At 45.1% G+C, this 24287-nt stretch overlaps 1 protein-coding gene across 9 annotated transcripts in view; it reads left to right on the forward strand.

The window, feature by feature from the left end:
• Positions 1–24287, forward strand: part of SYTL2 (synaptotagmin like 2) — a 98534-nt gene that overhangs the window by 56219 nt on the left and 18028 nt on the right. For 4 of the 9 annotated variants that reach the window (XM_054973736.1, XM_054973742.1, XM_054973737.1 and 1 more), the window contains 7 exons: positions 2910–2991; positions 7475–7577; positions 8823–9695; positions 12146–16384; positions 19255–19356; positions 21188–21241; positions 23127–23174. In XM_054973736.1, the coding sequence (XP_054829711.1) occupies positions 2910–2991; positions 7475–7577; positions 8823–9695; positions 12146–16384; positions 19255–19356; positions 21188–21241; positions 23127–23174 (5501 nt within the window). The remainder of the gene's footprint in view (positions 1–2909; positions 2992–7474; positions 7578–8822; positions 9696–12145; positions 16385–19254; positions 19357–21187; positions 21242–23126; positions 23175–24287) is intronic. The other 5 variants (XM_054973744.1, XM_054973745.1, XM_054973740.1 and 2 more) reach the window with 5 other exon arrangements.

Raw genomic sequence — 24287 nt, forward strand, 5'->3', positions numbered from 1 at the left:
GGCATTGTAGTTCCTGACGTTTCGCCAGCAGCTGTGACTGGCATCTTCTTTTGCATATGGATTGGTGCTTGATATGCTAATCTTCTTTGCAGGGCTATTGTAGGATGTAGAGTATTTTGTTAGCCTGGTGTTTTTCAGGACTGGAAACCAGTCTTTTAGTGCTACACCTCTGAAGATGCCAGTCACAGCTGCTGGCGAAACCTCAGGAACTACAATGCAAAGATCACGGCTATACAGCCCGGAAAATCCACAACAGCCAGCTTAAAATAAGTTTCTAGACTAAAACGGTGTGTGTGTGTGTGTGTGTGTGTGTGTGTGTGTGTGTGTGTTTATTTATTTATTTATTTATTTATTTATTTATTAAAAAACGTAATTAAAAGCCTAGGAAAACAGAAATGTTTTGGCCTATTGCTTGCAAGAGTGCAGCATAGGCAGCAAGCGAAACTCAAGGGGAAGGGCATTCCGTCAGCGAGGTGCCAACACTGAAGAATCCCTGTCTCTGATTGCTAGCCATCTTATCTTTGAAGGGAGGGGCACAGAGAACAGGGCTTCCACCAGATATTAACCGGTGGGCTGGACAGTATGGTTGCAGGGGGTCCTTCAATAGGGCTGCCAGTCCTCTTGTGGGGGCATCCCCTCTCCCGGCCTCTGCCCACTCTGCCACTCACCTGGCTGGCAGGGGGGAAAGGCCCAAGGAACGGGCCAAGGAGGCAAGAATCCTCCCAGTTCAGCGCTTAATGAGTGTGCTCCCGACGAGCATGATGACATGACTTCATCACATGTGGTGGGAGCGCGCGCGAGAAGATCCCCCAAGTAAGTGCCAGCTCCCCCTTCCTACTAGGGAGATTAAGGGGCCTGGCAACTCTATCCTTCAAATACCCTGGCCCCGAGCCATTTAGGCATTTAAAAGTAAAAATCAGCAATCTGAATTGTGTCCAGAAACAAATGGGCAGTGGTTTCCAGGTTAATACCCTTACTGTTGCATCCGGTGCAGTTGACAAAATGCACTTCTAGCTGCAGGTGTTGCCCATCTGAAAGCGTGGCAGGACCACCACCAAGTGGCCCACCACTGATGCGCAAATTGTTCCCTTTAGAAACGCTCAGAGAGCCTCTCCTTGTGGCTTGGGATTGCTGTCATGCTTAGTTCCCATCTCTGCAGCCAGCAAGGTCTGAGTTGAATCCAAGAATTAATTTCTGCTAAGTGACGAGCCTTCCTCCGAGAGAGGGAAGGAGCAAGTCCTTGGATCCCACCCATTTATTTGTTTGTTTGTTTGTTTGTTTTCTATTGGGTTCTCTGAATTCCAAGCTTTCGTTTTAAAAAAAAACACCCTAAGCCTCTAGCCCTTTTTGTTGCAGATATAGAAGGGGGAAAGCATATCTCAAAAACTCAAGAGGCTGTAGACATTTTTTTAAAGCTGGGAATTCAAAGAACCTGATTTATAGCTAGTTCTAATGTTATAACAATATTTGATTGCTGGCTTAAAAAGCCCAGGTTGCTGGGAGGGGAGGGTGCTGCTACCGGAGAACTGAGGCAGGGAAACTATAGGAGACTCTGCCATCTGGAAACCCCATTGCTCTGTGCTGTATTGGAATCCCTCTGAGCAATACAAGTCAACAACAACACACAAACCTGTCCTCTTGTGGAAAACACCCTTATGGTCCTTGGTTTTGGATCTAAACTTTTGCAAATGTTTTGCTAGCAGAAGAGGAGGGGCAATTTCTGCTCATTCACCATTTCCTACTGCAGACTGCCCTCCTTTAATTCCTCATGGTCCTCACTCCCCCACAAGATTAAAATTTCATGGAGATCAGTGGTCTGTTGTGGTAGGGGGGGCAGGAAGGTTCTGTTCAGCTGATCGATCCAATCAATCAATCAATCAATCAATCAATCAATCAATCAATCAATCGATCAGTAGTTTATTAATATGGTCAAGGACCAGCACAGAATATCCAGAAGTGTTCCTTCGGATAAAGCACGTAAAATTGCAACACATAAAACAATTTATACATACTTTTCACATAAAATTATTTGGGAATAAATAATATTTGTTCAAAGTCTATTATACTTCGTACTATTTCCTTATGGATTTTACAAGCTGCGACAAGGAATCTCGCACAGGGAGCCGTAATCAGTGGATTGGCACCTAAAAGGAGTTTCTTGATAAGTTCTGAGTCAGAACAACCCGAAAACCTACCCTAGCAAAAGCATCTTTTGTTACAGGTTGATCCAACTCCTTATGTACAAGAGGCTAGTTGCATGTTTGAACAGAGGAGGCCTTGGTTTGACTCTCTGTTCACTCAGGATATTCACTGGGAGACCTTGGGCCTGTTCCTCTCTTTTGGTCAAACCTACTTCACAGGGTAGTTGTTGAGAATGACCTGGGAGCAGTAGAGTACCGGGTACGTGCCCTTGAGCTCCTTGAAGCAAAACTGGGATACTAAAGTGATAGTCCCTTTTCTTAGGGTGGCCCGTCTCACAAAAATACAGATATCTAGAGTTAACACGCAGCAAAGTTCTCTTTGTGTAGCCAGTTCAGCGGTGTGACATAAACATACCTGAAGTAACTTGCTTGGGGTTTATTTATTTATTTATTTTCTTGCCTTACTCCAGTGGGATCCAAAACGGCTTACATTCTCCTGTCCTCCATTTTTTATCCTTGCAACAACCCTCTGAGGTAGGGTAGCCACGTGGTCTGTAGTAGAAGAGCAAAATTTGGATCTGACTAGATTTCTAGGGTATGAGCTTTCGAGAGTCAAAGCTCTTTCTGAGAGAGTGTACTGGCCCAAGGCCATCCAGCGAGCTTCCATGGCAGAGAGAGGATTCGAAGCTCTTCCTCCCAGATCCCAGTCTAACACTCTAACCACTACATCACACTGGTTCTCACACTGGTTTTGTTGTTTTTTTACAGCCCTGCAGTGTTTAACACAGATTCTAGCTCTTTAGCCGCTCCCCAAGAAGACACAAAGACGGCAGCTGCATCACCATCAAAGGTGGGTCTGTTGTCCTAGGAAAGTCAATGGCTTATTTTAACCTTGAATGGAAGAAGAGATTACATTTTTATGCGCATAGTCATGTGTAGCCAGTATCAATGGGTTCATCAAAGCATATGTTTTAAAGGAAAACAAGGGGCTGATAAGGCTTTTCTTCTCACAAGGCAAATCAAACGAAGCTGTAGGCAAACCTAGCTGAAAGGAGGGGCGGGGGAAGGGCATGGTGTACATTTTCAGAGGAGAATTATCATAAGCACGATAAATAAAAACGAGTCTTCTTGATTCCCACCCAACGGACACACCCCTGTAACTATCGCCTTCAGCTTCACATTTGTATTGTTAGCCAATACAGAGGTTTGAGGGAGCATGTTTGATGAGATGACATGTATGTGTTATATTTTTGAAGGGCATTTGTAGATCTCCAGGTGAAATAAAATAATTCAATTAAAAGAGTGTCTCAAGTCAGCTTTGTGGATAAAAAGCAGCATGGAGCCATTTTTTAAAACAATCACATCATAAAACAATCAAAAGAGTGAGGAGGGATATTTATTTATTTATTTGCCATATTTCCATGCAAATAAAAAAATCTTCATCTGGTACCTAAACTTCTAGAGGAGACAGCAGGCATGGAGGGTAGCTAGACCTGCCTTTTAAGACAGCATAGAAACTCCAACTGGTACAGAATACTGTAGCTCAATTTATTGTTGGGAGCTAGGCAGTGCTGAGAAAATTTCACTTACCTATTTTGCACGTCCTTCATTGCTTTCTAGTTAGTTTCTGGTTTCTGTTTAAAGTTCTGACTATCACCTGCAATGCCATTAATGGCTATGGACCGCATACCTGTGGGACTTGCCCCCAATATGCTAAGCTCAATGACTCCCCCTGCCCGAACATTTTGTGTTGCAGTCCTTGCCTAGTGGAATGGCCTGTCTGAGGAGGTTGGGAAGGCCCCCGCCCCAGTGTTGCTTCACAGAATGTGTAAAACTTTTTAGGAGCACATTTCCATGAAAAAGATGTTGTAGGTTTTAATGCCCATTGGAAGTTTCTAAATAGCTTTTATCGTTGGCTCTTAATTTTTGTAATCTACCTTTTTGGTAGGAATGGCAAACGATAAGTGAAGATGAGTGAATAAGAATAGAACCGTTCTTCTCTGTTGGCTGACCTTGATGATCCAGGCTAGCCCCATCTTGTCAGCGCTTGGAAGCCAAATGGGGACAGTCCTGGTTTGTACCATCACTCTACACGTTACTTCTTTTACGAGTTTTCCACAGAACCAACCTGTGCTCCTTGCAGCCACACATCACCTCGGGAACTGGAATCTATAAAAAAATGGGTGTATAAATGGGCTCAGAAAGCTGCCTCTGAGGGAAGGAGAGCTGCCTTTCTCCCAAGCTTTTATCCCCATGCAAAAACATTGCTGAGGGGAAACTTTTTCCCATTTCTGCTGCTCCATGTGGAGGTATTTTGCTCATGTGCCATTCCTACCAAAAAGGTGGGTTACAAAATTAAGAGCCAGTGATAAAAGTCTCCAAGGACATCCAGGGTCACTATGCAGAGGTAGGCAAGGCAAACCACCTCTGTTTGCCTCTTGCCTTGACAACCCTATGGGGTCACCATAAGTTGGCTGTGATTTGACATCACTTTCCTCCACAACCACTTCTACTGGCTGTAAGTTGCAAACGGTGAGAAAGGGCTGCTTAAAATACTGAATGCTTCCTCCCCCCAATTTGTAGATCCTGCTTTGGGAAGGACATATGTTCCCCATTAAGCATCACTAATCTAGGAGCAAAGTGAGATAAAAATACTCTAAATGGACGTCCATTTTTGTGTATGTATAGGAACACTGCAGTTAAAACGGAATGCAGATACAGAGGGCTAGAATGGTGAAAAGGGTGCAAGATAAATGCAGAAAGCTTAATGTGACAGAGCTTTCTAGTAATGTTACCTTTAAGGTATTTCCACATTCATGAGTTATAGCTATTGGGCAAAGCAGGGGCTTTTGTTTGATCAGATAAGGGGTCACCTCATGCATACCTTTTTTTGAAAACTGCCATGGCAGGAGAGAACAACAGAGTACAAACAGCTTTGGCCATGGTCAAACTGGAATGACAGCCCTGACTCCATAGGCTGGAAGTACTGGTTAGACTGGAGGGTTTGAGTCTGGGTCCCAGACGCACCCCAGTATTTAGTAAAAGGAAAGGCCTCGCTGGTATGCTGGTATTTTCTCCATCATGTTTAATATCTGCTGAGCTCTTGAGCACACCCACTTTCTTTGGGATCTAGTTTTCTTTCTCGGTAAAGGGTGGGGTGGGATGCTTTCTTTCACGTTTTTAAAAAGCAGTGGACGTGTGTTCTTTTTCAAATCTTGGAGGAAGTGCTTCAGGGCTGGTCCCTTTGACCATTGTCAAGTTACCTTGCTTGTTAATAATAAAAGTATTTCCTAGGAATGAGGTTTCTAGAGAGGAGAATATTCCCGATTCCTACCCTATATTTTTTCCAAACGGTCTCTCTGTGGAAGTTTTGCCTATTTGTTAACCTAGTCAGATACTTACAGCTGTACCTTATTTTTGCCTCAACAAATATGACTCGAGACTTCGTATCTTATGGGAATGGCTGTGGCTCAGTTGTTAAGAGTGCTGCCGGGATAGCTGCCCCAAACCTCTTAATTCTGGGTGCTGAACACAGCCACTCCAGCAGTCAGGCAGGTGGGACGTACCCCTATTTATTTTGTGAGACTGAAAGCTTTACCCAAGGCCTCAGCTTTTCAGTTTATGGGTTCGTTCTGGGGTGTACTCATGCCCAAGTCATGAATTCCAGACTCAACTTAAGTAAAATTATATTTATTAGCTTTAAGGAGTGTTGCAAAGCATAAAGCACACACATGCAGGCAACAGACATAAGACAAGAAAGCCTTGCTGTTGCTATTTAAAAATCTACCTATCTAAAACTGAAGAACTTGCTACCTTAAGCATCTCTGGTTGGCATCTATTTGTTGTTCATCTTACTCATCTGGTAGAATGCGTGCCCTCTCCATGCCTGGTTGGTCTGGCATGGGGACATGCCAAGGCGGTGAGAATAGTGAAGGATTTTTGGGGGTGAGCTGAGAAGCCATCTTTTCTCGACCTCAGTGTATCACCCGGCACTCAGAACCAATCAGGGCCAAGATGTTAATTAACGTTACGGCTGTGAGAACATCTAGGGAGGACAGATAGAGCCTGTCTGAGAACAAATCACTGCCCAACTCAGAGACTGCTCTGCAGATGTTGTTGATTAGCTTGGCCAGCACATTTTAGAGTTAGGCCAGAGCCTGAAGACACTTAATAGTACTGAAATAAAGTCCAGCCACCCTTATCCTGGCTTTAACTGGCAACTTCCTTACAAGTGCATGCAAAAGAATTCAGGTGTAGTCTCTGGCATCCTCCAATAAAAAGCCCAGGAAGCAAGTACTGGGAGGGACTTTTCTCTGCCTGAGATCTTGGCGAGCCAGTGCGAGTTGAAGTAATACACAATACTGAGTTAACTGGAACGATGATTGGACTCTGTATAAAGCAATTGTGGCTGCTTCCATATGGTGTTATTCCCCTGAATGGGCAGCAGTAAGCACCTGCTTTTACCAGGAATGTCCACAAGATGTCGCGTTCTTTCTGAACACGTTTGCCTCCCTTGACTATCTCCTCTATGGGCCAAGCTACAAGTGACGAATGACACAGGTTGGACACTTGTCAGCTTCCCTCAAGTTTTGATGGGAAATGTAGGCGTCCTGGTCTTGCAGCTTGGCTCTCCGACTGCTGTCCAGTGGACTTTTCAACTGTCACTTGTCCAACATTCCGCCAAGCTGCCTACATTTCCCACCCAAACTTGAGGGAAGCTCACAAGTGTCCAACCATTTGTCACGTGTAGTTTGGCCCTGAGCTGGCTCAAAGGAGGAAATGTGAGGTGGCTGTGAGCAGATGATCCACGTAGTCATTGTGCCTGCAGTCTGTCCCAAGAGGCTTTGGAGCTAAGTTCTACATCCATCCTTTTTAGCCCTTTAATGGCTTTCACAGCTGAGCCACAGTTCAACTTTGCAGCGTAGCTCATGTGGGAGAGAGGAAAGAGGGATTACTAGGCCACAAGCAGGTTGATGTGATTGGTTTCATGCTGGCACTTCTGCTCCAACATGAGGGCGGGGAAGGGAAAGGATGAGGGCAACGGCACCTATGAGCACAACAAGGACGAAGTGTGTGGACGACACCATCTTTTGTTAAATTCATCTTTCTTTTCTGGGTTCCGTTAAGCTTATTCACTTGTATAATGCTCATCTCTAACAGCCCTTTTATTTTATTTAACCCCCCCCCTTTAACTGCCCTTTTATTTTGTTTAGGGTTTTTTTTACTTTATGTAAGGGTCTTCCTATGCACGCAGCTTTTCTTCCTTTCTGTGCTCTTTCCTAACACTGTAACATTAAGTATAAACTTACGCAAATACTTCATTTTTCTTCCAGGAAAGGAAAAATCCATTCAACAGTTCAAACTCATCAGAAGATGATGCAAAAAGTAAACACCCTGAACATGGGACGTCTTGTTCATCAGAGGCATCAAAGAAGGGTGAATACTTTAAAAATCCGTATTGCGTCTGCACAGATAATGAAAATATGAGCAAGCAGGGCAAGCCATCGTTTGCATTTTTTGATTTGTCCATGTTGAAGACTCTTTGTTCTCAAGAAGTTTCCCAGGAATGTTGTATAGCATTTTTGCATTTCTGATGAGCGTGCCAATGGAAGTAAATCAAAGTCATACACAACAAATTCCAGGAAAACCAGAAAAATGTATTTAACACATTAGTTATGCATCACTATCTTACAGCGCCATGTTGTAATAATTCAGTACAAGATAGTTTGAGCCTGTACTGGAGAAGTTGTGGCTCAGTTGCAGAATGTCATTGTAAAGATCAGAGGGAGCCCTTTTTGGCTTGGAATTGTGACATGGGGGGTGCCTGCCGCCCCCCACTTTTTTGAGAAGCTGAGATGACTCCTGGCGGGAAATTATGTATATAACTTTGGAGCAGCATGTGGAGTATTCCGAATTTCCAAGTACATCCTGCTCCCAACTTAATGTGAGTAACATCTTGTGTACGTGTGTGCATCAGCTTCTGAAAACAGCGGCGTGGTGGAGAACACGTTCTTCCTTCATGCTACACTTCTAAGCCAAAAAGGGCATCCTCTAATCTTTAAAATGACATTCCCTGCAGCTGCTGTGTGACTGCAGGGAACACGAGTGGGATGAGGGGAACCCAGACGCAGCTTGCCCCCCAAAACATGTCTAGTTTGGCCCTAACTGAAGCATGCCTAGCTTATCACTCCTTCGTAATGAAACATTAAAACTTGCTTTTGTGTTGCCTACCTTGCTTGAATTTGCAACTTTCCTTGGTCCGAGGCTCTGTGTACACATACAGCAGAATGAGTGGGGTGGTATGGTCTAAGATATTAGATCGGGCTGCATCACTGTAGAATGTGAGTACGGGGAAAACCACATCTTCTTGATGTGTTTTTTACTGGCAGGGTTTAATTTAAATGCACAGGGGCACTGATTTTTTTTAAAACTGCCTTCCCCTGCTTGCAGTATAAAGTTTTATTAATCTGCTGCATGTGTTCCCAAGCTTAAGTTGAAGCCTCGAGAGCAGTCTTGTCTCATTACATTAAGTCCTAATCTTAACAAGAATACTGAAGTAATTCCATTTCCAAAGCAAACAATAATGCTTTTTCTTAGGTGCCTTTTGCAACTAAAAAAACCCCTATTATGTAGCCTGTTTTTACCCTGTGTGTGTGTGCATGTGTGTGTGTTATCTTGCAGATATCATTTTGTCTTCAACAGAAAACCAATCCGAGGGAAACATAACAAACAGCCGGCTAGAGGAGCCGCAGAGTGCTTCTCTAGAGCCGAATGAGCCACCGAGACAGGCAGGGAAACCACCTGTACCGAAAGCTAGGAGGAACGTCCACAAGACGTCTGATGTCAGCGTGAACAGTGAAGATTCTTTCCCCAAAGTGCCTAGAAGGATCAAGCAGAGCAATGGCCAAGGAACGCCGCCGAGGGGCATCTTGAAACGCAACTCGAGTTCGAGTTCCACTGATTCTGAAGTGCTCCGCCTTAACCAAATAGTAGACTCCTCCCATAAAAACGGACTACCCACTTCGACGATCCGTGAAGGCATCGCGGAGAAGAACGGCCCTCCTGGAAGGGAACCGGACGGATTTTCTCAGAACTCTCTGGACAAATTAAAGCAAGTTAGATTTTCTTCCAGCGTAAGTAGGAAAGAACGTCCAGCCAGCCTTGAGTTGCACGAAGGGAAGGAATCGGGAGAATTCAGCTTGTTAGACTCGGACTACGTGAAGACCAGTGATGACCAAGCGTCTGGGTTAGACATATGTCAGAATGAGCAGACCCCTCCAGTCAAGCCTTTGGCCTTCCATTCTACAGATTTAAATGGCCACACTGAAGACGAGGCTGCGTCAAAAGGACCTGCGGATCCGTGTTCTTACAACACTAATGGGTCCGGGTTACCATCCGATGTGTTGCAGCCCCAGAAGAGTCCCCCTGCTGAATGTAGAACTTCCAGTGAGACCTTCCCAAAGGACATGAAAGAGCCAAGTGCTGATGAGATGAAACCTGAAATCAAAACTGGACAGCGGAGCTCTGAGCCAGACGTCTCGCAAAGCTCCACTGGTAAGCTATATAGCCCTGCAATGACTGAAGTCGTACAAGGCCAGAAATACCACTTTCTACTAACCTTCTGTTTAGAAAATTGCTTCTGCTTTAGTTGCAAGCATCTTCCATTTGTCCCCCCGAATGCTATTTGCTTCTCTTTCTACCTCTTCCCCATTTTCCTCTTTGCACAGACATTGACCATTTTGTGATTCAGGATGTAGCCTGTTGGGTTCTTAATGTGGCAGATGATTATGTGAGATAACGCTTTCAACGAGCGGGTTGCTACCAATGCAGGCCTGTGCGCAGTTACGACAGTCTAAGCCCCATTGATTTCAGTAGGTCTAGACTGGGCATAACCCTGGAAAAACTATACTGTAAATCTTGACTTGAGCGAAATGCGAGAATTCGTACAACTGGTGAGTAACCATTCTTGTAACAGAATCAGAAACGTGCTAATTTTGTAGTATGGGAGGGCTGGACAAGACTCTTCCAGAGCTGCTTTGGCCTGATCCGTGTCCTTTGTTTTAGAGTCCCGATACAAAACAGCATAGGATGTGACATCAGGTTGGTCTCTCTCCTCTGCCTTACATAACTGGCTGGCAGAAGCTGGGGCAAGTGTTGTGTGACGATGTCAAGTTGCATATCATTCATATTTGACATTTCAAGGCAAAAATTTGCAGGGTGTCATAGGGCAGAAGAAGGTCTACAGCTCTTGCGATGTCTGCTGTGACCCTCCGGCTGCCTTCAGATGTCACAGATAAGTGTGGTTTATTGAACCAGCTGGGGTTAATCCAGCAGGTTATCAAAAGCAACCAGAGTCTGGTAATCTGCTGCTAGTGACAGCCAACTGCAACAGAAGCAGCAGGCCGTCTTTTGCTGCTCTGCGCCTTGGAAAGTGGTATTACTGAACAAGTTAGATTTAAACTAGGATTCCTGTATCCAGGCGTTAGTTTTTCCTTTATACCCATAGCTAGATTCATGCAAAGAAGTAGCCACAAAATTCTTCTCCGGAACCTTGAGAATAATGAGAGGGAATGTCCCAGGCATGCATGCTGCAAACATGCCAAAGATGGCCGGTAGGGACAGCTCCAAAACACACAACACCGTTCTCCTGTTGTATCACAGCTATACAACTTGTGGCCCTTTGGGTCACGAGGACAAGCTTTCCAGCCGAGGATTATGGCCTGCTGGGTGCTGGACAGAGCAGTCAACAAGGAGTTTTTTATCAAGGCCCTGGAGTCAGCTGGTAGTCTTTGCTCAGCCTGGTAGGTCACAAATTGAATTGGCCGCACATTTGAGCATGCTTAAGCGCTTGTGTATGGGGGGAAATAACACATGAAGCCTCCTTAAGGGAGAACTTCCTTGGCATCCCTTCTCCAGTTTCTCAGACATCCCCCTTTAATTCCCCTCTAATTATAGCTTTAGTCCTGTTTATCTCACCCTTTCTCTAAGGAGCTGTACCCAGAGTTCACATTACCTCTATTTCATGCTCATAACAGTCCTGAAATTAGATGAGGCCGAGAGAGAGAAAGCAGTCCGAAGTCACCAGTGAGTTTCAAGGTTGATTGGGGATTTGAACCATGGTCTCTCCAATCCTGTGCCCTGACCTGGATAGCCCAGGTGAACCTGATCTCGTCGGATCTCAAAAGCTAAGCAGGGTTGGCCTTGGTTAGTAATTGAATGGGAGACCAACAAAGACCAGGGTTGCAGAGGCAGGCAATGGCAAATCACCTCTGTTAGTGAGTGATTCCACACGCGTTGGATAATGCACGTCCAATCCTCTTTATAGATCATTTGGAACGGATTTTTTTGTGTGCGGAACAAAAAATCCTCCTCAAACGATTGATAAAGTGCATTGAAAGTGCATTATCCAATGTGTGCGGAATCAGTCTCTTGCCATGAAAACCCCACCAGGGGTTGCCATAAATCAACTATGACTTGAGAGCAGGATTTCATTTTTCTCTCTGGTCTGTATGTGCCGTCAATTTGCAACCAACTTATGAAGACCCCCCCAACAAGGGGCTTCCAAGGCAAATGAGAAGCAAAGGTGGTTTACCGTTGCCATGCTCTGCAGAGTCTTCCTTGGTGGTTGCCCATCGCAGTACTGACCCGGCTTAGCTTCTGAGATCTGACACGTTCGGGCTGGCTTCCCTCCCAACTTTTTACACCACACTAATTTTATAGCGAAACATCCCAGGCCAATGCAGGATGATAGTTAAAGAGTCAGACAAGGAATTGAATCCTAGGATTCAAATCCCTACACTGTCCTGTAGCTCTATGGGTCACTTTGGGCCGGTCACTCTTTCTCAACCTAATCTACCTTGCAGAGCTGTTGTGAAAGAACAGTAGAGAAAGAAGAACCATATATGCTGCACTACAAGGATGGGATAAAAAGGGACTGGATAGGTATGTGATGGGAAATTTCTCTTTCAACAAAACGTGCTTCTTGGTTCCATGTCTCATTGCAGGCCAGCAGTTGCCCTTGGCCAATACAGGAGACTCGCAGGCCCCGAGTGTCGTCTCCGTAGACCTTGAACAAGGTAAGCCTGTTCTTGTTGACGGTCCAAGTGCTAAAACTCCCTCCAAATCTGACAGACACGCTGCCGAAGCCTTGAAGGCGGCTGATGAGTCCATTACAAAAGTACTAGACTGGTTTAAAAGGAGCTCAAGTACCGATAGCGAAGGAAACTTGCCGTCATCGGTCTCCCAAGAGAGGGAACCCTCAGAGGGGATGAACATGACCAAGACGAGAGGGCTGGCCGTAACTAGAGATGAAAATGCTTCAAGTAGAGATGTACTAAACCAGGATGCTACTTTACACATTAGCAAAGAACTAACCAAGAAAGACCCTCGATTCCAAGATGGAGGCAACCAGCCACAGATGTTGCCCCTTGCACAGACTGGATATCCAAATCACCTGCTGCTAGGAGAACAAAAACTCAATAGTCAAAGCAATGGAGAGATGGCAGATTTGAGTGACCAAAGGTTTGCGCATTTGCAGATCAATGGCCAAGGAACTAATAAAGCAGATGAAACATACTTTTTGGAGGGAGCTGATGGAGAAAGCAAAACCGAAAGTGAAAACTCTGCATGCAGAGAAACAAAGGTTGATGAAGGTGTAAAGCCGAGTTTGAGCGTTGATACTTTGGGAAAAGAAAGACAAGTGAAAAATAGTACTCTGGGTGATGGGAAGAGAAATGTTAAATCTTATGTGAAAGAAGGAAAATTTGAGCATCAAGCTGGGGTGCTTCTTGAAGAACCTGAAGTACAAGAGTCCAGCTTTCTAAAGAAGGGACAAGTGCAACAGGATGTGAATGTTAACAGAGGGAACCTGCTGCGTGCACAGCAACAAGAAATCAAACAATCGTCTCCAACAGGTGATCAAAAAAAGATAAAAGACATTAGGGCTTTCTGGGAAAGAGAGCAGACAAGCCCAAAGCTTGGGAGTAAGGAAGATGCAGTAAATGAAAAAGCATCTGTCAAAAAAGTGATGCACAGCTGTAATAAGGGAACTAGCCAAGTAAAGCCAACTAGTAAATCTTCAGGATATGTTATGGGTGAATCGGACAATGAGCAAGACAAATATAATTTGGTTGCCTTCAGAAGAGTTGAACTGAGTGATGACTCTGAACCTAAAGATAATGACATTAATTTGTCTTTGGGAAACATTAGACCAGAGCCAGTTGATAAATCCAAAGGGGAATGTGTTATTATCAGAGACTGGAAGAGTACTGAATTTACAAAATCGCTGGATGCAGATAAGTTGCAACCAAGACACGATGCAACATATTCTTCTAAGAAGGATGGAGGCTTACCGATTGGTGATTTGGCCAAAGACAGGACTGCCTCTGCTCCGCAACCGAAGTCCAATTTTACGATTCATTCTCTGAAACAGAAAGCAGATGAAGAATCCAAGTCTGAAATGCTCAACCCTTCACAGTTTCAAAGCCTGAGAAGTTTTTGGAACGTTGGAGTTAAGCCACAGAGCAGAACCGATGAACCCAAAGAAAAGAGCATTCCAGGTAGCAATTCTGTGGGAACTTGTCCGCAACAATCACAGGAAATAAAAGGTCTCAGAGTCGGAACTGGCCAGGCCGTTTTGCAAGAGGAACAGAAAAGTCCAATCACCCAAGGTTTTTTAAAAGCAACACCTAACCAACCACGTCCCCCCTTGTTAGCAAATGTAGTGCCAACGGAAAGTTTACAATGTGTCCCAAAAGAGGACAGCTGCTTGGAAGAGCCATCTGTTTCACAATGCATGGAAACAAAGATGCGTTCGGGGAACGAAGTGAAGGAATATATAGAGAAAACAGTGGTTCCGTCAAAAATGCAACCCAGCTTGTTTAAGAGCGGCTTGCAGAAATTATTGACTCAAACATCTCAGGATTCCCTGCCAGTTGACCTGCCGGCTGATGAGGGAGGAGCTCCAAAAGAAACGGAGGGGCAGAAGCTTTGCACTGACTATTCTGTACAACGCGGGGCTGTTTCTGCAGACACTGATAGCAATGTCGGACTTTCAACAAATGAGATTGCGGAGACTATACACAGAACTCTGGTCCCACCAAAAGTTGACACTGATTCTTTTAGTGCTGGCCTAGAAAGGCTGAGAAAAGAAGCTTCGGAGGCAACACCCTTTTCTAATTGTAGTATAACAGCGAGTTCTTCCAAACAGCCTACTTCTCCGCTGGAGGAGATAAGTTTTTATAATAAAGTGATGCAGCTCAGCCATGATGCTTACCCCAGTGGTCAGACACACAGGGAAGTGGCCCCTCAGAATTTAGAAAAAGGTTTCTCCATCTCAGGTCAACAGGTCAGATTTGAAACAAGTGAGGGGGATCTGCCTAAGGAAATAGAAGAATTAAATCCAGTGCCTCAGAGAGCTCTTAAAAAGGAGGGGAACCAAATGTATCGAGATGACATTTCTTCTCGGGAAAAAGTCCTCCAGATTCCATCGCCAGAACAGATACTGCCCGATGCTCGTCTTGCTGTTATGAACAGAGCAAAACTCCCTGGAAAAGAAATTTCAGAGACTGTTACGGAATCCAGTGTCCCACTGAAAAGGGAAAGCCATGATTTGAATACTAGGCTACTTCGTCTTCTTAAAGAACCTTCAGAACGACCTTCCGTTTCACGTGCTACGGAGAGCATTTCAACAACAGCGTTTGAGGGTATTCCTGGAGAGGATCAGCAAAGGTCTTATAGGCAAGTGATGGAAGCATCAGCTCTTCCTTCTCCCCCAATGACCACCCTTCCAAGACAGACCAGCAGTGAGACAACAGAGAAAAGTGATGATACGTTCAGTGGGATGCAAAGAGCACCAAATGGAGAGGCGGCCATGGGGCTGCCATTTGTAAACCAGAAAAGTGTCGGAGGTCAGTCAGGTGATCAGAGTAATGGAGATGTAACTTCTGTTGGCCAGCTTGTTGAGCCACAACCCGAGGAAGTGGCCGAGACAGTAGTGAGGACGGTGAAACCAAAGATCTTACAACAAACCAGACTCAAAGACAGTTTAAAGAAATTGCTAAAGGAAGACTCTGAGGTTCTTTGCAAAGACATTGAGTTTCCTAAGCCAGTGCATGCGTCATTACAACCCAACCAAAGTGTAAATTCAGTTGATGATAAAAGTGTGCCACCTTCTCAAGAAATTCATGAATTTATAGAAAAGGCTACTGTTCCCTCCAACCCCGTATATGGTGATCTCAAAATTAATTTCCAGAAACTGCTCATGAAAGACATGGAATCTCTACCCTCCAACCAGCAAAGTACCAACGGCAACAGGGTGGAAAGAATGACCAACAAAGAGAGTGAGACTTTGGTTAGTCAACAAGAGGTGGGTCAGCAAGAAATTAAAGAAACTGTAAACAAGACTGTTGTCCCACCCAAGCTGCAGCAAAGTGAACTTAATTCTGGCTTACAAAAGTTGTTTGCGGAAGTATCCCACATGTCTTCCGATCAACTACAGCAGTTGGGTGGAAAAACAAAGGAAAAAATGCAAGCTACAGAGGAAACAGTGGATGTTTTCCAAGACAGCGTAGTGAAATCTATTCCTCCTGCAGACGATACTGTATTCAATTCTTGTTCAGGAAAGTTAATGAAAAAAAATTCTGATGCCTCTTCACATCTATCCAAAGACAGCATTCCGGAAGTGCCTGATGACTCAACGTATCAATCAGAAAGCGGAAGTTTATTGGTACCGATGCCAGCATTGCTTCAGAAGGCATCAAATGACTATCGTACTGAGGTTAGAATACCACTTAAGGGAAAGTCTTCCAAGCAAGATGGCCAAGTTCTAGCAGATGCAAAGATTTCTGTTGTCCCTGGGCAAAAAATGTTATTTCAGAAAACGGTACAGGTTAACCTGCTGTCGACTGAAGCCCCACTTCCAGGAAAAGAGGAGGGTTCTCCGACACTTGCTAGGGCAGAGGAGAGGGAAATGGGATATGACAGAGAGAGAAATGCAGGAGAGGTTTCTAGATCAAGTGTAACGCTAGATAGTGGAAGCGAAGATACAGATGTGCCACTTGGATCCCAACGAGCAAGCACCCCCCTTGTGGAACAGAGAAGCCCACCTACCATAAGCCAAGTCGAGCTATTACTTGCCAGTCGTCATGATGAGGATGAGGAAGATGAAGATGCCAGGAGTTTTGGATCAGATCTTTCCAATGAAAGCATCAGTTCCCTTTCAGGAATCAAAAGAAGTTCAATATGTGAGCAGTATTTTGAATTCTTAACTTTGTTATTGTAGAATTGCTTTTCTTTTAATGTTAGAAAATCATCTGAACATTAACAATTAGGCTCTAAGGAAAGGGGTTCTTAATTTTTGAAAGATTGGAGTATTACTTATCCAAGGTATTTTTCCAAATGTTTAACATATGAGGCATAAGGGTTTTTGAATAATGGTAACAACAGTACACTTATATACCGCTTTTCTAAACAGAGTAGTGCCACACTCAGAGCAGTGAACAAAGTCAGTGTTGTTATGCCCACAGTACAGCTGGGGAGCTGGGGCTGAGCCCAAGGCCACCTGCTGAGCTCATGGCAGGAGCAGGATTCGAACCAGCAGAGTGCTGACTTGCAACCCAACCACTTAACTACTATGCTACTGTAGAAAAGAGCAAGAGTCCAGTAGCACCTATAAGTCTAATTAAATTCGTGGTAGGGTATGAGCTTTTGTGAGTCACAGCTCACTTCTTCAGATACAAATTTTGTTAGTTTTCTAGGTGCTACTCTCATACCCTATCACAAATTTTGTTAGCCTTATATGTGCTACTGGACTCTTGCTCTTTTCTACTGCTACAGACAGACTAACATGGCTACCCATCTTGATCTATAACTATGCTACAGCAGCTCTTTTATTATTACCGTGGGAGGCACATATCAGTCTGCGCACACAAAAGTGTATACATGCATTTCCTCAAAGCTTCTGAAACAGTGGCAGTTGCTGGGTAGCACAATGAATATTACCTCCAGTACCCTGTTCATCAAATTTCCCTATCGGTCAAGTCTTAGGAATGGGACGGTGCTTTCTGGGCAAAAATGGTGCTTCAGGAATTGCACCATGGTGTATCCCAAGAAATCTTGGGGTGTCCTTTTTCTCAAGATGATGTCACTGCCCATATATTGCACAAAGAGTGGGTCAACGCTGCATACGAGCTCCTCCTGCCTAAAGGCATAGAATACGGATTCCTCAGCATGGTGATTGACTCCCTTCCAGGCCCCATTTTGGCCCTTTTTGTGGTACACAAGGTGGCTTGGCCCCTTAGTATAGGAACCTCTGCTTCAAAGGGAAACATTCTGAGGCAGTCTTACCATCTCACTCAATTGGCGACCCATTTTCCCCACCTAATGAAAATGCTTGCAGAGGTCTGACCTGAGAGTGTGGCTGGGATTGTTTCACTGCAGTGGAGCCTCAGCCCTTGCCAGCCTCTGAAGACGTCTTTGAATATGAACAAAGACTGGCATGTGTATGTGGCTACACTTCAGTTATTGATCAATATGGTGTGATACGATTTTGAAGTGGAAAGGAATACGGCAGACAAGATTCTGTAGGACAGGGGTTCCCGACATGGCGCCTGAAGTCACCATGTTGCCTGCCAACACCTTTCCTGGCACCCTCCACATTTTTTTTAGAAAGCTGGTGGGTCTATGAGGGCCGTTTGCCAAGCAGAGCATTTGATTGGCCACTGGAGATCTGATGGCTTGTGCAGATTAAAACAACATTGTTTCAGTTGCAGCTGCTACCACAATGCTGGTTTTATTCTCTCACACAACTTTCCCAGTGTATTTTTTAACGTTGCTCCTAATTTCTCCTGCACTTGGGCTTCTGCTGTGTGTGTAGCTTCACCTCATGAGGCAGCCATTTTGTGGTTGGCTTCGCCTCCTGTGGCAGCCATTTTGTAATTGTGCACACCACAATGTGTCAGAATTTCAAAGGGGCTCACAGGCTTAAAAAAGTTGTGGGACTCCTGCTGTAGATGAAGGTGAGGCTTTCTTCCCTCTGCTAGAAGCTGTCTGGGTTTTGGATCCGAAAGAGACTGTACACTGTACACTGGTTGGAAGAAGAGTTGTATCATTTCCACTAACTTTGGTGGAGGAAAGCACCACTATCAGTGGATTAGATCAACAGGATTCAGTCAGTTGGCTTTTTAAGGAATTTTTTTTAACTTTTACAGAATTACAAATAGCAATAACATCTAGGGTTGCCAGGCCCCCTCAACCTCCTGGCGGGGGCACTTACCTTGGGGGAGAGGGGGCACGCGCGCCCCCACAATCGCAATGACATCGGTTCATGAGTGACATCAACGTGTGGCCCCTGAGAGCGCTCCGCAGTGCCTCACCCCAGGCCCGTTTCCGGGCGCTGTGGTGCGCAGGAGTGCTCCTGCACTCCTCAGTGCCTCAAAACGAACCAGATTCGCGCCGAAACGGGCCTGTTTTGGGGCGCTGTGGAGCACAGGAGTGCTCGTGCAGCACCCGAAAACAGGCCCGTTTTGCCGTGGCTCGGGCCCATTTTGAGGCGCTGCTCCCGTGCTCTGCAGTGGCCCCAATCTGGGCCAAAACGGGCCTGATCCCAGTGGCTGCTGTGCATGGGAGCATGCAGCGCTGCGGGGGAGCATGCAGGGAAGGTGCCCCCCCTGCTGGTTGGGAAAGTGGGGATGGGGTGTGGGGAGCAGGGGCGGGGAATCCCCCACCCCCACCAGAGGTCTGGCATCCCCAATAACATCTGTCCCATCTGCTATTGCTATAAGGATACCTGTGGTTGAGCATCAAGAGTTCACCTACACGCTAATGCCGAAGTGATGGGAGATCTAGTTCAGCACCCTGTTGATCTGAACATAACCTCTTTGTTGTCCAGGAAATGATCTTGCCTTTTGAACATTTCTGTGGCAGTGTTAGGACCCCAAATGTGGTAGCCATTCCCACTCTGTTCTGCTTTGTTTGCTGTTAGAACGACAAGGGGTTGGTGAGAGCGAGCGTGGCTTTTAAAAACTTGGGTATATTTTTACTTTTGGGGCTTCACGTGCTTGAGACACAAATGCCTATGCTTTGTGCAGTGTTCATGTATTTTGTCTTAAAACAGGTTCCGAAGAAGAACCAAACCCTGTTCTGGAGGCTTTGAAAAGGAGTTCAAATAGGCAAATTCCTTCCAAAAGTCTAGAGGACATACCATCGGCCACATCAAGTGAGCAAAAAGTTTGTCTTCCGTGTGCCTGAAGGGATCCACCCTCGAAATCTTTCCCTGCCCCATTTCACTCATCACTTTTAAGTAGTTCGTTAAAAAGTGGTCTTTGGAAGGAGTGAGCACCCATATCTATTAAGTAAAAATAAATGAATACAACATTTGAGATCTAATGGAATCATATGAAGTCAGTTGTGGGCTCTTGGGCTGTTCTAGGAACTGGTGTTGCAAAGGGTTCTGGGATGAGATCTTGGCTCACTTGCTGCTTTTAGTGATACTGTAGCTGTTTCCAAGCCCAGAGTATGCCCGTCATCCCAATACTCTGTATTTCTGCTGTCATTGGCCAAGTGAAGCTGGTTGTGCATCCCTCACATGGCTCACGTTAGCTATTCATGGTAATAAAATGGCCCTTTATAGGGGTTTGCACTGTGCGCTTCTGTTTGATGTACAACTTATACGACTACTGCGGGAACACCAGTGATAGGGCTGATGGAGAAAAATCAGTGTGGATAAATATTGACCATTCATATCTCAGTGGTGGAGCATGAGTTTGGCTTGCAGAAGGTCCCAAGTAGAGGTGGTCATGAACCAGGAAAATGGCAGTTTATTGCGGTTTATGGTTCGTTACGTTTCACGAACCACGAATCACCATGAACTTGCCCAGTTCACAAACCGTTTCATTTGGTTTGTGAATACGTCATTTCTGGGGCTGCAGAAGGTCTGCAGAAAGCCCATCCCCCCCATTGCCTAGGTAACAGATTGTTCGGTGCCAGGCAGTCTGCAGTGATGAACTGAAAAACGAACCATACGAACTACTCTAAAAATCATAGCCGTTCGTCATGTTTCATCAGAAACGAGCTCCAACGAACTGCCGCTTCACAAACCAAAAACCAGCCTGGTTCCTGACAAACTTTGGTTCGTATTTCAGTTCGTGCCCATCTCTAGTCCCAAGTCAGTCCTTGGTATCTAGTGAAAGGAGCTCTAGTAGGGAGTGCTGGGAAAGACTTTCCCCTGCTTGAGACAATACTGAGCTAGCGAGACCGTGGCTTGACACTTGGTATATGGTAGTCTTATATATTCATATGTCTTGCATGCTCCCAAGGATCATATGAAGTGACCTTTAGTGTTGGAGTACAGATGGGAGAGGTCGTATGGCAGAGTCCTGGGTATGATCAGTCCATTTCAGTGGGTGTTGATAGATACAATGATCAGACAAACGCTTGGCTCTCCCTCTCCCTCCCACCCCCGAAGAGAGCTGAAGGTGATTTGGAAGATGGGTTGCTGTTTGGTGTATACTCCATCCCTGGTAAACAAGCGTGGCAGGCTTTAATTTCAAAAACTTGTTTGGCCGGATGGAACAACAGGATAAAAGTGTGTTTGAAAAAAAATGATAGCTGTCTTGAACCACTTTCAGCTACCTTGAAATTTTGTCTCTGGCCAGTGCTGAGTTGGGTACACTCACTGAATGATACTTCTTTTAATTACTCTGACAATATTGGTTTGAGTTTTAGATGTTTATCCTGTACATGTCCTTCAAAAAGAGCTAAGGGGGGAAATCTTTGACCTCTCTAAAATTGTGCTATTGCTTGCACCTAACGTTTCTGATAACCTCCCATGTAGACTGCACTTGAAATGCGACTGACGTATGTGCTTTTTTCGTGGGGCACATTTCTTTACACCCGCATGTCTTGTAACAAAAGTATCTTCTGTATGTTTGCTATTTGCTGATTCTTGAGTTTCTTCCCCACTTCCTAGAGGCTTCTGTTGAGCGCCCATAGTGACTTCCAAAACGGCAGAAGGTCTAACCATGTCACTGTTTTTCCCTCTTGCACAGATAAAGGAAAAGTAAACACTCAAAAGGAAGAGTTAATGCTTAGTGCCGAAGATGGTAACTATTTTATTTTGTGCCTGCATGAATGTAGCCTTCTGCTTGTTAGTTCTCAGTAGACAAAAGATTTTTTTCTATCCTTCCTTTATGGTCACCAATTGCCAAATTTTTAGATAGTTGGACGTTGCATGGCATTTAAACTTACGATGTTCAGCTGCAATTTTGGATAAATGCTCTTACTAGCCCCTCTACATACAGCCTCCTCTGTTTGTTGATTGAATGCATAGAGAGAGAGTGTAAAAATGACTGCACTGGTCCCTTTTTCACCTCTGAGTGACTGCTGGCTGATGAGCGTGGCAACTACCCATGGAGGCAGTGCCCACACATTTTCCTCCCCTCCATGATTGGCAACATTTAGAAAGCCCCTGGAGGGAGGGAGTATAGGCATGGAGATTTGTGCATACGCACCGTGCTCACGAGCCAGTGATCATGCAGGATGGGGGGCAGAACATTCGTGCCTGCTCTCCAGCCCCAGATATACAGTCGATGCATGGAGGGGTTGTGTGTCGAGGGCTATGTAGTGTACAACCTCTGCAAGATTGCCATTTAACATTATTGGTTATAATTCAGCTCGAGCATGGCTGATCCTAATAGAATGTAATGCATGTGTAACAAAACCCTGAATTTCAAGCTCTTTACCAAAGCTTGGCCCTATGCCTCCTGGAACACTCCAAAGTATCCTCTGCAATGCAGGGGTAAGGGGGAGACCCTTGGCAGATAAGTAGATTTGGACCCTGAATAAGAGAGCTTGAAACATAAATCTGTTGGGCCGTGTGTTCCATTGAAGTGTCACTTTTGGATGATGGCATTTGAATGCTTTTTTAGCTGAGTGGCTGCTTAACATGTAATTTAGAGCAAAACCCCTGTCAGTTGAGATGTGCCTGCTGCTCCTGGGAGCTAAGCTACAAGTGACGAATGACACTTGCCTGGGAAGTGAACAGACTCACATGTATTCCTCCCTGTTCACTTGCCATTCACTTGCGCTCCAAGCGCAAGTGAACAGGGAGGAATACACGTGAGTCTGTTCACTTGCCAGGCAAGTGTCATTCGTCACTTGTAGCTTAGCTGTCAGTCTATATATCTCACTAAACCAGGGGAGAATGGTACTTACTATTTGGCTTTCCTTCAATACAGCTCCAGATGTTTTGCCAGTACTCTGCTTTTGGAAACGGATGTATCATTTTTTTTTATCATGCAGCTGCAGCAGCAGCATGTTGGTCGGTTTTGCATTATGTACAGTGGGCCTTTTTTCACCCTTTCTTAATTTAGGGCCATGTGCCCTGAGAATGCCAATCTGTAAGTACAGGGTGTAGACCCGTGGTTTGCAAACTCTGGATCTGAGCTCAAAAGTGGATACCGTGGCTCGACGCAGGAAGTACACCATTCTGTGACCTCTGAGCCCAGGCAGGCTAATACGGGTGGAGGAAGTCCTTCAGATTCCCTGGAGTCAAGCCATTCAGGACTTTAAAGTCTCTGCCAGTACTTTGGATAGAGCCTGGAAATAAACTGGAAGCAGGCAAAGTAATTCTAGCATTAGTTCGACCCAGCTGTTCAGGCAGACCTGTTGTTTCCATGTGTTCCACCCTGGCAGCTGGAAATACCTGTATTGACTATTATGGAAGGGGGCGGGGGGAGATTCCAAGTGTGTCTTGGGAACTTAGGATGTGAAGATTCCAGGAAGGGGAGGACAGAGCGATTGGACCAACGGATCGAATGTTGATCTTTTCCACTCTGTGTAAGAATCTCTTGCCTTGTGGAAGGCTCCTTGAGAAGGAGAGATAAATGCCGTTGTTAATGGAAAGGAATCCAACCTCCCATGTTTGCTACAACTGTGCTTACGTCTGTTGAACATGACAGCATTCCTTTATGTTGCAATTTTGACCAGGTCAGAAGGCTGGTCAGCCACATGAGCTCCGTACAACCACACCAGGAAGTGAGTAGGAACAAGGTTCTTCCTGCCCATATTGGCTGCCATTTTCTGTGGCGTCTTGACTAACCAGTAATATTTTGGAGCTTGTCTGGTTTTGTTTGTTTTTGCTAACGGCTTGCCAAATCTCCTAAAACCAGCTTCTAACTCTGTATTGGCAGCAACTCACGCCTCTGTACTGCAAGATACAATTTCAAGTCCTGAGTTCACTGATTTCCCGCAGAATTCATGGAACCAAACATGTGGATTGTTTTTAGGGGCAAATCCTGCTTCTGTAATATATAACTAGGAAGACAGAGAAGGGGGAAAGGGGGCAGGAGGATTCTGGCATAGCCATAGGGAAGCTTTTGTGCAAGCGGTAAAACTAGGAAGCAAAGTCTGATCCAGCAAGTTATGTGCGTGTTTTAGTTTTTAATCCTTGGTGTGTAGGGAAAGATCCTGGGTTGGTTGGTTTGTTTTGCAGAATTTGCCCATGAACATCCATTTCGGTAGAGGCAGGGCTACCTGGCATCATTGGCAAGCTTAGTCTCCACCATAAAATTGTGCCCAAGGGGTACTTTTGCTGCTTTCCTCTAAGAATGACAGCAATTTACATTTTTTAAAAATGTGGGCAAGAAAGACAGGTGTCTAAAAACTAAGTTACATTATGCCAGGGCTGAAACGGAATTGAGAATTAATTGCTGTGATTGTACAAAAATGGGATGCTTGGAATACCAATTGCATGTCTAGAGAGACAGTGTGACAGAGTATACGGAATGTTGAGCCTGGTCTTCATGAAGCCCTTGCATGTTATGCCAGATAAAACCCTCGTCTGACATTAAGGGCCAAAGTATATACAATGCTGGTACTGAGCATGGTTGCCATATTTGGGAAGAAGGGGTTAAGCTCTTTCTCCAAGTCTGTTTCCCTGATTAGAAATGCTTTCCACTGGCTTTCAGCCCCTTGAGAGCCAGCTTGGTGTAGTGGTTAAGAGCAGCAGGACTCTAATCTGGAGAACTGGGTTTGATTCCTGAATCCTCACTCCTCTGCTTAAAGCCAGCTGGGTGACCTTGGGTCCGTCACAGCTCTCTCAAGGCCAAGCCCTGAGATCAAGTGGAAAGCAAGTGAATGGCAAGTGAA

Source organism: Eublepharis macularius, chromosome 3 (assembly GCF_028583425.1).
Source record: "Eublepharis macularius isolate TG4126 chromosome 3, MPM_Emac_v1.0, whole genome shotgun sequence".
NCBI classification, from domain to species: Eukaryota; Metazoa; Chordata; class Lepidosauria; order Squamata; family Eublepharidae; genus Eublepharis; species Eublepharis macularius.